Source organism: Eptatretus burgeri, chromosome 4 (assembly GCF_056783735.1).
Source record: "Eptatretus burgeri isolate ZD-2024b chromosome 4, Ebu_testis_v1, whole genome shotgun sequence".
NCBI lineage: Eukaryota > Metazoa > Chordata > Myxini > Myxiniformes > Myxinidae > Eptatretus > Eptatretus burgeri.
Window position 1 is genome coordinate 65,977,909 of NC_140964.1, and position 17,024 is coordinate 65,994,932.

General features: G+C 44.5%; 1 protein-coding gene across 3 annotated transcripts in view; it reads right to left on the bottom strand.

Annotated features, from left to right (window-relative positions):
• Nucleotides 1-17,024, bottom strand: part of ZCCHC8 (zinc finger CCHC-type containing 8) — a 139,257-nt gene that overhangs the window by 50,840 nt on the left and 71,393 nt on the right. For all 3 annotated transcript variants that reach the window (XM_085878501.1, XM_085878500.1, XM_085878499.1), the window contains 2 exons: nucleotides 4,040-4,100; nucleotides 571-713 (listed from right to left, as the gene is read on the bottom strand). In XM_085878501.1, the coding sequence (XP_085734627.1) occupies nucleotides 571-713; nucleotides 4,040-4,100 (204 nt within the window). The remainder of the gene's footprint in view (nucleotides 1-570; nucleotides 714-4,039; nucleotides 4,101-17,024) is intronic.

The window sequence follows — 17,024 nt, forward strand, 5'->3', positions numbered from 1 at the left end:
TTCCAAGTCTTTTTTGGTCTTTTCCCCTCAACGAACAAACTAGTCACTTTCTTGACAGACTCATCCTCTCTCTTTTCTCACCACGTAGCTAAACCACCATAATCTTCTCTTTCTCAATTCTTGTCTCCTGTTCCCTTTGTTATATGTTGTGTGCTAGCTCTTATACGAGCCTCCACTAAGTGTACATTTAAAAAAAATAAAAATAAAAACTTCTGCCTCAGTACTATTAGATTTGAGCCTTTTTCCTGTGTCTACACTACTCAGCTTATCCTTAAAGTTACTCAACACATCCATCTCATCATCCTAAGCTCTGTCATCTCTATCCTTTGACCCTCATTCCCCATCTCATTGTCGTACAGGTACAGTGGAGGACACAATAATGTTTTGCAATTAATTAGTAAGCAGAAACAACAAGTGGGCAAAAATTATGCTTTTGGCAGAAGCAAGAAGAGTGAAGCATACAATTGACACCTGCTTCAAACAATAAATAGTTTAGTTGGTAATAATAATAATAAAAAAAAAACATTACACACCTGCACACCATCAGCTTTATCCATCTTTTGCACCCACCTGTATATTCCTGGTTTGAAGTGCTCAAAGACCTGAGAATTCTCCACATGGTAACGAACCTGAGGACCTGACGATCGAAAATTTTCCCCAGAATGAATGAGGAACTCACGCCGGCTCTGTCCAATCTTAGCCAAATCTCGTGGCTAGGGGTTAGGGAAGTGGTTGTTTGGAGGAGGAAATAAAAGCAAAACAAAACAATAAAAAGAGCAATCAGATATTGCAGACCCTTGCCAGGACTTTTGTGTGGTGTTTCTGTAGTTTAGTGTCGTGTATTTTGTGTGTACTGGTGTGTTATGCAATTAATAACGGACACAACTAAAACTGCCACTTTATAACTGCTGGCAGTGATGACCAGGTACCAAGACATCCCGCTTCAATTGGAATCCTGACCCTGACCCATGACGTATATTATTCAATTAAATTCAGAATGGCATTCAAATAAATTCAATTCAAATCAAATGGAAGACCAAATAGGTACAATCCTGCATTTGAGTCATTAGGAGGAACCCAAACAAGACAAATGGAAAGATCAAGTCATCAGGAAGAACCTGGATAGGATTCACATTTCAGCTGCTACTCCTCGACCAACAAACTCATCCAGGTGCAGCCAAGTGAGCTTTATTTAAAAGTCAAAATAAAAATTCTCCAGATCAAAATATTAAATAATTCTGGATTCCAGACCATGCGTCCGATCAAGTGTAAATTTGAAACATAGATCCCCCAGCACTGCGAGATAATAATTGTGAAGTTTCATATCGATTGATGAAGCGGTTCAAGAGAAAGAATGTTTTTATTAATTCTTGTTCAATCCAACATGGCTGCCTGACCATGAGACCTATCAATTATTTGTGAATACCCTGGTATCCCCAAGGCTTGGGGAACATTTGTGTGAAGTTTCCCCTCGATCTGTCTAGCCATTCTGGAGAAGATTTTTCATAGGTTTTTAGGTAAATCCAATATGGATGCCAAACCATGTGACCTATGATGTCATGTGTGAATGCTTTGTTCCTCATGGAGAGGTGGTCATACATGTAAAGTTTCGTCTCAATCTGTTCAGCCATTTCAGAGAAGAAGATTTTTAAAGATTTAAAAACAAATATAAACAAAAAAAAAACAATCTCGTTGCCGAATCATGGGATCAATGACATCACCAAGTTTATTTTCTGTGGACCAATTTATTTCCAGATGACCTTTAAAAATCTTCATACTAATCGGATGTAGTGTTCTATGCATGCAATTATGACGTTATAACAAAGTCACCGATGACATCATCTATATATTACTAAAACTCTCATCTTGTATGTATGTATGTATGCATGCATGTATGTATGCATGTATGTGTGTGGACACAAACAAACACGACATAATAGTGACCGAAACTTTTCGTGCTGCACTCTTCAGGGTAAAAATTGCAGCAAGTGAAGGAGTAAGTGAAGGCGCGTGCTTTATACGCAAGTCTCAATAAGGTAGACACTGATTGGTTCAACTGTAATGACGTCACGGTTAATCCGAACGCCCATTGGTCGGCTCATCTTCACCTCGAGCTCCCATTGGCTGGAGCAGAGTTCGTCGATGATTGACGTTTGCAACCGCATCCTGGAGAGAGGGGGGATGGGTTTCCACTAAGGTCCATTCACCATTTGTTACTGTACTTCCCTTGATCTTTCCATCCTGAAAGAGACACAGAGATCGTACAAATTCCTTTTGACGATATAATATTGTATCGGTGGTAAGGATGAAGGTTGCTTCCAACATACGGAAATGAAACGAGCTCCGACCTCGGCTCAATATCCTGAACATATCTGCATTGTACTGGTCTGCACATATAGGGTTGGCAACCAGATTCTGTGCAATGGCAAATGAAGCAGATACAGTGGTCGGTGGTTGCTGTATATTTCTACATGCTCGCACTGGTTGTGTTCTAACCCTCACAATCTTTCTTCGAATCGCCAAGGGGAATCCTCTGTAAAGGGGAAGAAAGATTGTGAGGGTTAGAACACAACCAGTGCGAGCATGTAGAAATATACAGCAACCACCAGCCACTGTATCTGCTTCATCTGCCATTGCACAGCATCTGGTTGCCAACCCAATCTGTGCAGACCAGTACAATGCAGATATGTTCAGGATATTGAGCCGAGATCAGAGCTCGTTTCATTTACGTATGTTGGAAGCAACCTTCATCCTTACCACCGATCTAACATTGTGTCGTCAAAAGGAATTTGTACGATCTCTGTGTCTCTTTCTGCATGGAAAGATCAAGGGAAGTACAGTAGCAAATGGTGAATGGACCTAAGGGGAAACCCCTCCCCCAGGTACACCTGGTGAGGAGGGTGTATGGATATGGACATCCAGCAGGACTAAAGCCAAAACCTGTTAAAGGGTGTAGGTGCTCCTTGTAAGCCAATAGCAATCCAAATCTGGTGCCCAACTGCATCTGCGGATGTCTTCCCGCAGTGGGTTACCTTTCCGACGAAGTAGGTGGTAGGATTTGCACTCCAGCCATCATAAAAAAAAACGACATTTCAGTCTGCAAAAGCACACCAAATAATGTGTGGTGGGGTGGTGCTGAGGTGTAGTCCACCAGGCGGTGATCTCCTCGGTTTAACCTGAGGTGGTCCCTTCGGGTGCATGCCTGGAATGTCCTATCCCCAAGAAATGGAGGATAGCCAGACGGAGGCCCCTGGAGTACCAGCGGAAAGTGGACACAGCAACGCACTGTGGCGCATGCTCCCCATGTATGTATGTGCTGCATTTGAACTGTGTTCGATCCCACTGCTAGACTTTTCAACATTGTCCGTCTGTTTTACAATCCTTACTCCTACTTTCACACAAAATGAGAGCAGTAATAACAAAAAAAATTTATTTGCATTAACAACACTCATTTCAGCCAACATATGTGCAACTTAAGTAGTGCCACATGGGTTCTGAAAGAAGGTGCCATACATTGGCAAAATATGCTGATCCGGTTTGGCTGTTAAAACCGCATAGATTTGGGAACAACAGATTTGAGTAGTTATGTTAACTTGCGTATCATATCCTGGACGTGCAAGCAAGATGAAAAGCTGTTTTAGGCCGATTAAAGTACCAAGTCGAAGTTTCAAACTTGAACAGCAAAATACCACGATTTAATATAATTAGTACTGAAGTATTAAAGTTAAAATACGAGTAATAGATGCTCACAACCATCCTTGACTATGTTGCGGAACGTCGGCAAAGGCCCTCACTTTTTATTTTTTTTCCTCCCTCACTTTTTCACCTTTATTCGCTTTAAAATTTCTCTCCGCAAACACTTGAGCAATTGACACAAAACTTTCAACATAGGAGTGCCTACCCATGGATAATTTTTTTTTTTAATAAATAAAAGATACATGAGGAATGGATGGTGTGAATGGTTCATAAATGAAAATAGGCAATTATTCCCAGTCTTAACAAGGCACTTGGTTTCAAATATGTGATTCAAAATGCTCACCTTTGGGCAGTCCTTGAGTTGGTGATGCTCAGAACCACAATTGAAGCAGCATGGCTTGGGTCTTTAAGAAAAATAAAAAAATTCAAACTTCAGTTACAAACATCACATCGTTACTTCCTTGGAAAAACATTTCACATGATACAGAAACACTATTTTAACTTATCTGGAATTGGAATTCCAGATAAAGTATTGTCATCGTGCACCGTCCATCCATCTGTCTCCTATTTCGACTTCTACACCTAAACCGCTGGACCGATCCGGCTGAAATTTGGCAGTAAGGTTCCGCTCCTGACTCCTAACGGATTGCAAAGCTTATTCCGGTCACATAACTAAGTGGTGGGTCTGGAGAAGAAGGTTTTTGAAGAAATTTACGAAGTCGGCCATTTTTACTGATGCTACCAAATTTGTCAGAATGCAGAAAGTCAGAATGCTTCCAAATTTGGTTACAATATTTGGCCAGAGCCAAGATAAGCTACAGGTCCAGTGGTCCTATATTCTTTATACAGTGGCCTGCAAAAGCAAAAGTATTCACTCCCTACCAATAATGCCACATTTAGATGAATTACAAATTATGTAGAAACAATTTTTCCAAATGAACTTTTTTTATTCATAACTGAGGGGATCAAACGAAACACTGTTATAGTTGAAGGAGGTCACATGTCAGGAATACCTACAAAAAAAACATGTACAAATCAAAATTCACTGGTCACAAAAACATTCAGGCTCTGAGGTCAGTACTTGGTGGAAGCACCTTTTGGAGCAATGACTGTGCTGAGTCTTGTTGGGTAGGTCTCTACCAGCTTTGCACAGTGAGATGATGAAATATTTGCTCATTACACTGAACAACAAAATTTTTTTACTGGAGATGTGTAAAGTGATTTAGACTAATTTGGGTACGCTGATTTCAAAAATCATAACCGTTTTGCTGTATCACGTCAGGATTTTCAGGAACAGAAATATTCCCATTGCCTAGAAGTCAGGATTTCAATGAAATTTACAAAAATTCATTTATTCATTTATTTCATCATGAATGCTTCAAAATTATAGAAATTACAGAAAAACTCCACTAGAATGTAATTAAAAATGCTTTCGGCATTTGGCTTTGCGTTTGTGCTGCTCTGTGTCAGTTTCACGATGCAGGAACCAGAAGAAATCGCCCATCATGTTCGGGTTGTGCCGCCCTTGGTAACGCGTCTCCATGAGTGAAATCTCTGGGTGGAATCGCCTTCCGCCGTGCTCGTCCGAGACTGCTCCCAAGTTGTCAGGGAAGAAGTTCAGGTGCTGGTGTAGGAAATGGATTTTCAGGGACATCCTGGAGCCAAGTTTCCTGAAGGACTCCAGCAGCTGCTGCACTATTTCTTCATAGTTGTCCGCGCGCTCGTTCCCCAAGAAGTTGTCCGTCACAGCTTTGAAGCTCCTCCACGCTGCCAGCTCTTTGGGGTTTAGAGTTGTCGGAAAAGTTTCGTCCTTCATAATCTGTCGGATTTGCGGTCCAACAAAGACACCAGCCTTGATCTTGGCCTCCGACAAGGTGTTGCCAAACTTTTCCTTGAGGTATAAAAACCCACGCCCATTCAGATCCATTGCCCGTACAAAACTTTTCATCAAGCCGAGCTTTATGTGGAGTGGTGGAAGGAAAACCTTGGCTGGGTCGACAAGGGCGACATGCTTCACGTTGTGTCGACCAGGTACATGCTCTTTTCGCTCTTCCCAATCTTTCTTCGTCCAGTGATTCTTGTCGTCTCTGAAATCCCAGAGACAAAGGAAGCACATGTATTTCGTGTAGCCTGACTGCAGCCCTAACAACAGCGCCACCACTTTCAAGTCTCCGCAGATGTGCCAGTTGAAGTCATTGTACTTGATGGAATCAAGCAGCTGCCGCATAGTCTCATCGGTCTCTGTCATGCCGAACGCGTGAGCCAGTGGGATTGATGGTTTCTCGTTGCCATTGTGGAGCAAAACAGCCTTCAAGCTGTTCTTCCCCGAGTCGATGAAGAGGCGCCAGTCTGTAGGATCGTGATCACACCCAAGTTCTTTCAACAGACCGTTGATGTCACTGCAGAATGTCATCGTGTCTTCCATCTCAAAGAACTCAGCCATGTCTCTGTGACGTGCTCTGAACAAGGATATCTTGGTGTTAGGTTCAAGTAGATTCCACTGCTGCAGCCTTGATCCAAGCAGCTCCGCCTTCGCCTTTGACAGCGAGAGATCTCTTACAAGATCATTTAAGTCTCTCTGGTTCAGAAGGTGTGATTCTTGAGTGTCGGGTTCAAAAGGTTCATCATCACCATCCTCTTCACCACTGCTTACAGCTATGTTCTGATCAGCTGGAGGTGTTGGAACGGGGTTCTCGTCATCATGAGGCACAGGTTTATGAGCAGAGACGCAGTCAGCGTACTTGATGTGACCTTTATTCTTCTTGTTGAAGCCGGCGATGCTTGTGCAGCAGAAATAACAATCATCATGATGATTCTGCGGCTCACGCCATATCATGGGCACCGCAAATGGCATGCTCGCGCGCTTGCCCACCAACCACTGAGTCAAGGATGTGTGACAGCTTGTGCAGCAGATGTGTGGTGCCCAGCTCTGTTCTTGGTCCCCCACCTTACACCCGAAGTAGTGAAAGTAGGCGGCCTTCATTTTCACTGCTGTAGATATACTTCGCTGTTGATCTTTTTTGGTATACCGACCACAGACATAACAGAAGTTGTCAGGATGATTGGTACAGGAACGCCTACTCATCTTTATCTGAAAGAAAGAAATATAACACAAGTTAACAACAATTGTACGAAATAGACATGTTAAAGACATATGTAAATTTCATTGAAATCCTGACTTCTAGGCAATGGGAATATTTCTGTTCCTGAAAATCCTGACGTGATACAGCAAAACGGTTATGATTTTTGAAATCAGCGTACCCAAATTAGTCTTAATCACTTTACACATCTCCAGTAAAAAAAATTTTTTGAAATTTGTTGTTCAGTGAATTATTCACGTGAAAATTGCTCCAGCTCTGCCAATTTTGATGGGGATCGTCGATGCACAGCAATCTTCAAGTCGCGCCATAAATGCTCAATTCAGTTCAAGTCAGGACTTTGATTGGACAACTCAAGAACTTTTTATCTTGCCAAAACGAAGTTTTTGCAAGATATGTTAGTCAGCTTGTATGTTTTTTTTTGTTTGTTTGTTTTTTTGTTTTTTGTTTGTCTGTAATCACGTATAAAAAATTCTGCAGAGCACAGTTATCATTGGAAATTTTTGTAACTTCGCATATCAGAGGCCTATAGAGGTCCCTTTCAGCACACAAAATTTTGAAGGTCAAGGTCAAAGGTCAAGGTCACTTTGTCGCAAATCAGGGGAGTCAACGAAACCCTTATTTTTTGAGTAATTTTAATCGAATCGTCTCCAAACTTTATGGGAATGCAGTATATGGTCTGGCGCTCAGCTGATTAGTTTTTGGTGGCGATTGGCCTTGACCTTCATGGTTAGCACCTGAGGTCAAACATATTTGACCCCAAGGTCAAATTTTCAAGTTTTAGGAACCATATCGTGTAGTACCTCAAATTGAACACCTCGATGAGTGCTTTCTAGATATGTCAAGCTTGAGACATTATGACATCATTTGGTGACGTTATGAGGCAAAAGCATATTTTTCATGGTTACTCTGTAGAACGATTCTCATCGGAATCTCTCGTAGGCAGATATTCCTCAAGGAGTCGCTCCTGGTGGATAGCAGCTCTGTTCACCTCAGTGTGACCTGAAAGAAGTCACACGTGGTCACCTTTTGGCAAGATACGGGTCACAATGCGGGTGACATTGGTTTTATTTTTTTTCTTATTCAGTCACTCTAGTGTGGCTTTAGCTTTGTGCTTTGGATCATTGCCCTGCTGAAATGTCAATCTCCTACCCAGTTTCAGATTCATGGATGACTCACCAGGTTTTCTTCAAGGATTCTCCTGTACTTTGCACCATGCATTGTCTCTTAACTTGCCGGTCCCTACTGATGAAAAGCAGCACCAGAACATGATGCTGCCAACTTGACTTGACATGATGCTGCCAACTTGACTTGCCAAAAGAAATTTACGAAGTCGGCCATTTTTACTGATGCTACCAAATTTGTCAGAATGCAGAAAGTCAGAATGCTTCCAAATTTGGTTACAATATTTGGCCAGAGCCAAGATAAGCTACAGGTCCAGTGGTCCTATATTCTTTATACAGTGGCCTGCAAAAGCAAAAGTATTCACTCCCTACCAATAATGCCACATTTAGATGAATTACAAATTATGTAGAAACAATTTTTCCAAATGAACTTTTTTTATTCATAACTGAGGGGATCAAACGAAACACTGTTATAGTTGAAGGAGGTCACATGTCAGGAATACCTGACCAAAGGTGGAAGGAGTGGGGATGGTGTTGACTGGGTGATGTGCAGTGTTAGGCTTGCGCCAGACGTAACGCTTTGAATTTAGACTAAAAAGTTCAATTTTTGTCTCATCTGACCACAAAACGTTTCTCCACATGCTTGCAGTATCATTAAAAGATACTTTTTTGCAAACTTCATAAGCTTTCAGATGAGTCTTTTTCAGCAAGGGTTTCTTTCTTACAACCTGTACATAGGGGCAAGCTTTGTGAAGGGAAAGGGATTATGGTTAATTGATGAACACCAAACCCCATCTCAGACATAGAGCCCTTTCTCTATGTCATTGTTGGATTTTCAGTGACATCCCAAACCAGTTTCCTGCTTGCACGGCTAGAGTTTGGATAGGCAGCCTGATCTGGGTACAGTCTTGGTGGTATGATACGTCTTACACGTCTTAATTATGGATTGCACCGTACTCAAAGGGATAATGAGTGACTTTGAAATCTTCTTATAACCCTCTCCTGAATGGTGCTTCTCCACCACTTTGTCTGACTTCTTTGGAAAGCTCCTTTGTCTTGTTGGTTGACCAAGTGAGTTGCACCTTAAAACTCCTTAGATAGTGAGGGAGCTAAATTTTTAAGTTAAACCACTGATTACATACAGATGAAACCTGTTACACTTACTTTGTAACCTTTCAAACAAATAATTGCTACTGAAGTGATTTTTGGTTAATTAGGCAAAGGGTCCAAATACTTATGCAACTGAGAATCATCTGATTTTTCTCTGTTAATCCAACTTTTAACTGTAGTTTTAGCTTTATCACTTTGGAGTAGTTTGTGCAGACTCTATTTATTGTTTGATTTGAAAGCATCATGAAATAAGCTCAGGTAGGATCAAAATGTGAAAACTTTGGCGGGGCTTGAATAATTTTTTCGGCCACTGTCGGCGATACATAATCAAGGAGCGTGGAAGAGCAAGAACACAGAACGGATCAGGACGTAACATAACAAAAAGAACAGCAGGGGGGGGGGGAGAGGGAGAGACAGAGAAACAAGGGATGTGGGTAAAGATGAGGGGTTGGAGAGAATATGAGGGGTGGACAAGAAAGATACAGAAGCAAAATTTTTGGAGGGTGTAGGGGGTGGTGTACCAGGTGTAAAAATGATCAAGGTTTTGAATGAGGGATGAATTGAGATGGTGTGAACAGCTGTCTTGAAGGCCTGAAGGGAAGCATAAGATTGAATAGTGTGGAAGTTGGATCCACAGGTGGGAAAAAAAGAAAAAAAAGAAAGAGTAACAAAGGAGTGGAGGTGAGCAGTGGTTCTGGATTTTTTTATTTTTCATTAGGAGGGGGTTTCTGGTAGACCACATGCATCCTGCAGATAGCAAAGGTCTGGGATGGCAAAGTGATAGGCCCAGAGACTTGACTTCATTGTGAGCGATTCCAATTATCTTGAAGGTCTGTTTCCATGGCATCAAGCTGAGCAAGGTGTGAGGCAGGGGCACCAACTCAGGAGGTCAGCAGTATTCCATCAAGCTGTGGATGAAAGCCTTGTTGTTGGATTGGAGTTCAGGTGTGCCAAGGAAGGACTTTTAGGATGGAGGATGCCCAGCTGGAATCTGACTTTGGAGGCCAACTTTGAAATGTGGCATGCCCAAGAGAAATCATGGCTGAGAGTGAGACCCAAAAATGAGTGACTGAATCTCTTTGAGATAGTTGTTGAGATAGCAGATGGGAGGGTTTGCGGCACGGTCGCTTCAGAGGGAGAGGGAGAGGGAGGACAGTTCTCCCTGGAATAAAAGGCATTCTTAGTGTTTGACCAGTTTGGGATTTTGCCAAGGTTTGAAAAGAGGAAAGAGGCTGCTGCCTGTCTGTCAGAAAGATGAGGAATGCCACGGCAGAGGGTGGAGTAATCAGCAAAGAGATAAAGAGGATTTTCCTCTTTATCTCTCTGCGAAGAGATCATTGTGAGGAAGAAGAAGAATATGGTGCCGAGCCCACTGCCTTGGGGCACTGCCTTGACAGGGGGAGGAGGAGAAGAAAGCATTCTGTTGAGAGCCACACGTTGCCTACGAGGGTGGAGTAAGTCAGTAACCCAAGAGTGTAGATGGCCTTGGATGCCATAGGCAGACAGTTTGGAAGGTAATTGCACCTTTTTACCTCTGCCACCAAAGGTGGAAGGAGGTTATGTTTTCACCTTTGTCTGTTTGCAGGACATTTCAAAAGGTTGTGGATGGATTTGGACGAAATTTGAACACGTTGGGTGTGTGACGCGGAAGAATTGGTTCAATTTTGGTGAAGATCCAAATCCGGATCCGATAATTTTAAAGTGATTCTTCACCAATGAGAGATAGGGCTAAACCGATATATAACACGAAATCTCAAAAAGTTATGGACAGATTCAGACGAAAGTTGGTGGACAGGTTTGGTGTGTGTCAGGTCAGGTATGGGAGCATGTGCCAGAACAGCACGTCGCTGCGTCCACTCTCCGCCGGTACTCCAGGGGCCTCCGTCTGGCCTTCCCCCAGGCAGATGCCAGGCCAATCCCCATCTACTTGAGATGCTGGTCAACCTGCTGCAATCACGAGGCACGTGGTCGGCACATTGGCATCCGCCACTCACGAGGCACCCTCGCTGAGAGAATCTGGTGAGCAGAATCAGCGTCAGGAAAAGGAGCCACATGTCCATGCAGCCGCAACTGACGCTCACGGACCATACAGGTAACAAATCTCATCTGAGTCTCTCTCAGCAACCGCTCGTTGGACACAAAATCTGACCAGCGATAGCCAAGGATTCTCCGAAGAGACCTGATACCAAAGGAAGTAAGTCTCCATCTCAGATCCTTGGTCAGAGTCTAAGTCTCGCATCCATAGAGCAAGACTGGAAGCACCAAGGACCTGAAGACTCAAACTTTCGTCCTCCCGCACAGGTACCGGCAGCGCCACACCCCATGATCTAGTGAATCCATGACTCTCAAGGGCCGACCCAGATGTCTATTGACCTCTGACTCACAGCCAGCAGAGACATGAATATCACTGCCAAGGTAAGTGAATCTCTCCACCACCTCAACACAAACAGACAGACAGGACAGCAGCATCCAAGATGTCATTGAAAGCCTGGATCTTAGTTTTGACCCAAGAAACCCGTAATCCCAGTGGCTCCGACTCCTCATTCAGCACCTCGAGGGACCCAAAAAGGATATCTAAAGTCTCCGCAAAGATGACTGCATCATCTGTGAAATCAAGGTCTGAGATCTTGACATTCCCAAACGATGCACCGCAGCTTGATCTTTCCGACATCCTCCCTAAAATCCAGTTCATACAAGTGCTGAAAAGTGTGGGGGCCAGTACACACCCCTGACGAACTCCAGTAACAACTGGGAATAAGTCAGAGATGGTACCACCACACTTCACAGCACTCTCAGTACCAGAGTAGAGTTCAGACATCAGATCGATCAGTTTTGGTGGCACCCCACGAAGACCAAGAATCCTCCAGAGGACATCCCGATTCACTGAATCGAACGCTTTACAGAGATCAACATAGGCTGCAAGCAGCCCCTGCCGAAACTCTCGCCTGCGTTCGGTGAGGACACGAAGAGCAAGGATACGGTCAATCGTTGACCTCTTTGGTGTAAAGCCTGACTGCTCTGGACGCTGGTGCTCAAGCAGATGGTGGCAAACCCCATCAAGAATTATCCGAGCAAAGACCTTGCCCGGCACTGAGAGCAGCGTCACCTCTCGGTAGTTGTTGTAGTCTTGGCGATCACCCTTCCCTTACCAGAGAGGGACAACAAGGCCCCTCTTCCAATCAGTTGGGATGATGCCTGAGTTCCAGGCAGAGTACAAAACTGCATGCAACGACACGAGTGCAACATTTCCACCAGCCTTGAGAAGTTCAGCATGGATGCCACAGATCCCTGGAGCTTTACCCCGTTTCAACCGGTTCACCGCAGCAAGTGTTTCCACAAGCGAAGGTGGACCACAGTTGATTGGAGGGTCGGCAACAGGGCATCAACACGCTTGATGTCCAACTCGACAGCTGGGGGATCAGCCTAGTACAACCGCTCAAAGTAACCGGCCCAGCGGGCCTTCACTTCAGACTCCTCTGTCAAGAGCCTACCACTCTCTGCTCTAACTGCAGTACTCCGAGGGATGGGCTTGGATGAACGCAATGCACAAATTCCCCTATAAGCGGGATGAGAATCACCTGTCCGCAGGTGCTGCTATACCCCCTCACAGATTCCTCGCACATCGGCCTCCTTGTCCACGCTTAGTGCACGTACAGTTTTACGCCTCAGATCCCTGAACAGCTCAGCGCTGCCATTCAGCCTGGCCCTGCAACTCTGGTCAATGGTATCCAGTGTCCCTTGAGAGACAAAATTCTTCTTTGCCCTGCAGTGAGTTCCAAGACATCCACCGACAACATCAAGGACGGTGGTGTTGAAGGCAATCCACAACTCATCAGGACCCCCCAAAGCACCCAGACCTCCCAAGTGTCCACTCAGCCTGTTCGCAAACTCCTCAGCTACTCTCTCATCCTTGAGCTTGCCAACATCCAGCCTAGGCTGGGATGGTACCATTCTCCAGGATTTAAAGTGCAGCTTTAGAGTTGCTACAAGCCGGTGGTCAGTATTGAGGAACAGCACTCTGGTAGATCCTGTAGTTCTGGATCATCCTGCAGCGACCGTCAACGAGGGCATGGTCAATCTCCTTTGCCACACCACCAGCGTTGGAATATCAAGTCCAGCGATGAGCTTGTGGGCGCTGAAACCATGAACCAGCCACCCTAAGTACATGACTTCTTGCAAAGTTAAGGAACTTAGTGCTATTCTGGTTCATAGTTCCTGACCCATGGGGATAGCCTGGTGTTGGCGCAGTGGTAAGGGCAGCGGCTTGGGATCCAAAAGGTCCTGAGTTCAAGCCCCGTTGGGCCACTGAATTAATACACCAGGGGGTTGACTCAGCCTGTCATCCTTCCGAGGTCAGCCAAATGAGGACCAGTATACTGGGCCGGTGTATACCCCGGTTAAATATAGGTGTACCATATCCCTGTGTCGTAAGAGGCGACCAGGGTTGCGTCAGGAAGGGCATCCGGCGTAAAGCATGTGCCAATCACTATGCGGATGATACGGATGATCCGCTGTGGCGACCCCTATCGGGAGCAGCCGGAAGAAGAAGAAGAGTTCCTGACCCATGGGGACCAACACACGTCTCATAACCATCCCTATCAGTTCCAGTCGATGCATTGAAATCCCCCAAGACTAGAAGTGTATCTCGTCTGGGGCACTGATCAACCACAGACTCGAGCGTGGCGTAGAATGTGTCCTTCACGGTGAGGTCACTCGCCTCAGTCGGAGCATAGACAGAGACCAGGGAAATGACACGTAAGGAGTGATGAATCCTTAGTCTCATAATATGCTCGTTGACCGGTGTTACCTCAATTATCATTGGGGTCAGCTTATTGGGCACAGCTACAGCAACTCCTTGAGTATGGTAACCATCAGTGCGACCAGACCAATAGTAGGTGTAACCACCTATTATCTCACCGCAATCCGGTCTCCGAACCTCAGAGAGTGCGACAATACCGATTCCAAACGCTTGAGCTGAGATGATAACAGAGATAGGTGATCATCCTCTCTTCGGGATAAGACATTCCAGGCACCCACCCGAAGGGACCGCCTCAGGTTAACCCAAGGAGACCGCCGTCTGGTGGACGACACCTCAGCACCACTCCGACACACTCTCCCGCAATCTGACCCAGGAGTGTTACCCCGTGGTTTCCCTCCTATTATCAAAGATTGGAGGTCCCGAAGGCTTTGCCCCAATCCCATCATTCGGTGAGCTGCCCTGCGAAGGGAAGCTGCACAGGAGATACCTCCCACGGAGTGGGTTTTCAGATTTTTTTTGCGTTTTTGTGTTTTGCGGAATGAAGGGTTTTACGGTGGCCGGAGTGCAAATCCAGCCACCAACCTCCTAATAAAAAGTAACCCAACTGCAGGAGGACGTCCGCAGACAGTTGGGCACTAGATATGGATGGCCGTTGGCTCACAAGGAGCTCCTCCGCCCTTTGACAGGTTTTGTTTTTAATCCTGCTGGGTGTCCATATCCAAACACCCTCCTCACCAGAAAACCTGGTGGGGGAGATGGTTTAGTCACCAACAACCCGACCATGGAACAGGTTCGTACAGGTTTACATGGTACCTGTAGCAGGTCACAGATCTAAAGGCCCGGTCACACCTTGACGTTTTAGCCAACGTATGCCGATTTTTGAATTTTTTTTCTAAAACGCTGGCACACGTTGAATACGTTATGGGTAAGTTTTGATAACATTGAGAGCACGCTGAAAAACACTGCCATACGTCGTTGTACGCTGGCTTTAAACGTTGTACTTTTCGGTTGTCCTCAAATTTTTTCATGCTTGAAATTTCACGACGTATGCCGGCGTATGGCTCGCACGTTCCGCTACGCTGGCCACAAGTTGTAGGCACGGTCTGCGATCGTTGACAGACGTCAACACATGCTACTTGTAAGTTAATCATAAGTTGAGACACGCCGAGGTAATGTTTAGTGTACCCGAAACTCATTTCTAACCTATGATTAACGTGTTGTTGGCACGTTACGCGATCGCTGCCACACGGCGACAGACGTTACTTTACGTTACTCATAGGCTGAAAGACATCGGTATAATGGATCGTCCTTGCGTCAGCATCCACGGCCACGGCCAGGACACTTATTTGCAGCATTCTTCAAACTTTTCTTCGGCATGACGAGGATGTTCACACTTCGATGTCTAGCTTGGCTATGATTCCAATTGTCCATCGGCAGCGTCTATTTAAAATAGTCGAGTTTGAGCGTTTTAACACGTTCAGAAGAAACGCTTCAAATTTCAAAACCCCAGCGTCAAAAAACAAAGGCGAGTGACAGCAATTTAAATCGTTCATTGTAAACAATGAAAATAGCTGAGTGGTACCGTTTAAAAGTCGTTGAGTGTAAAAAAAAATCGAATTGTTGAGCGCAAGCGTCTACTTTCAATAGTGGGGTTTGAGCGATTTAGCACGTTCAATAGAAACGATTAAAATTTCCGAACGCCAGCGTCAAAAAACAAAGGCGAGTGACAGCAATTTAAATCGTTCATTGTAAACAACGAAAATAGCTGAGTGGTACCGTTTAAAAGTCGTTGAGTGTAAAAAAAATCCAATTGTTGAGCGCAAGCGTCTACTTTCAATAGTGGAGATGCAGCCATTTAAATCGTTGAGTGGCAGCCTATGAATAGCAAACCCTACGTCACCGGCAAAGATAAACTGCCGCACGATATGGATAAGTTAGGCTCTCGTTGGGCATAGTTTGTGAACGCCGGCTTCACGATAATTATTCGTTGGTATATCGTATCTATAAGTAATCAAAGCGCTCTTTGCACATTATTAGTTCATTGTGCATTTGTCCAACCCGTTATGAATAGACCTAAATCGTAAAAACAAGCCAGAGCTCATTGTTGAAAAAGCCCCATAAAAAATTAGCCGCGAAGAACTTTGAACAATGGTGAAAAGATGTCTCCTACCCGTGGACACGCGGACGCAAGGAGGATCCATCATAACCCACACCTTCCCCCTCACACCCACCTACTACTGCCAACATGAACAAACTACTACGACTACTAATACTAATACTGATACTGATACTGATACTGTTACTGCTGACATGGACATCGACTCAAAAAGGACTCGAAAACACTGTTGGATTCCACTTTTATGAGCAGCATTTTTATATGCCAATTCCCAAAACCGCTGGGAACACGTCTTTATATGGCAGTTGTAAGCTAGAAACACGTTCATTTATTTTTTTTGTCGACCGGAAGACGTCATTGGAATACGTCTACATACGTCGATGTGTGTTGGGACTACATAAAGAATTGGTTCAAAGCACGTCAAACATAAGTTAGAAATAAGTTTCGTGTAAAAAAGACATGACCGCGACGCGTTTCGACTTATGAGTAGCTTATAAGTAGCCTTTGTGGACGTGTGTAAGCGTCCGCATATCGTGTGTAAAAAACTTATCCTCATCGCATGCGAACGTGTGTCATACGCCGAGTACGTCGTAAAATTTTGAACATGTTTAAAATTTCTTGACGTACTCTACTTGCTACGACGTATGATAGCGTACTTTAGCGTTCTACTCACGTATACCAAACTTACTCATACCGTATTTGACGTGCCCCAACGTTTTAGACACATTTTTCTTAGGTCGGCATACGCTGGCAAGATCGCCAAGGTGTGACCGCGATGTTGTCACTTCCATTTCTATGGCAGTTATGATTCGAATCGTTGTGCATCAGCCTTTTAATAGGCTACGTCACAACATCGTCGGCGATGCGTGCAACGCGCTATGCCTAAGTTAGACTATCGTTGAGCATCGGTTGTGTAGGCCGACAACAGGTTCAGCATTCGTTGGTATAGGTTATCTATAACACAACGAAACGTTCTGTGTCCGTTACCAATGCGTTATACATAAGACCAAGTCGCTATGAATACGTCCGAATCTTTAAAAAAAAAACATCAAAGCTTCAACGTAAGCCAGCGTTTTACATACATTTTAATACGTTGCCATCGCTGGCTAAAACGTCAAGGT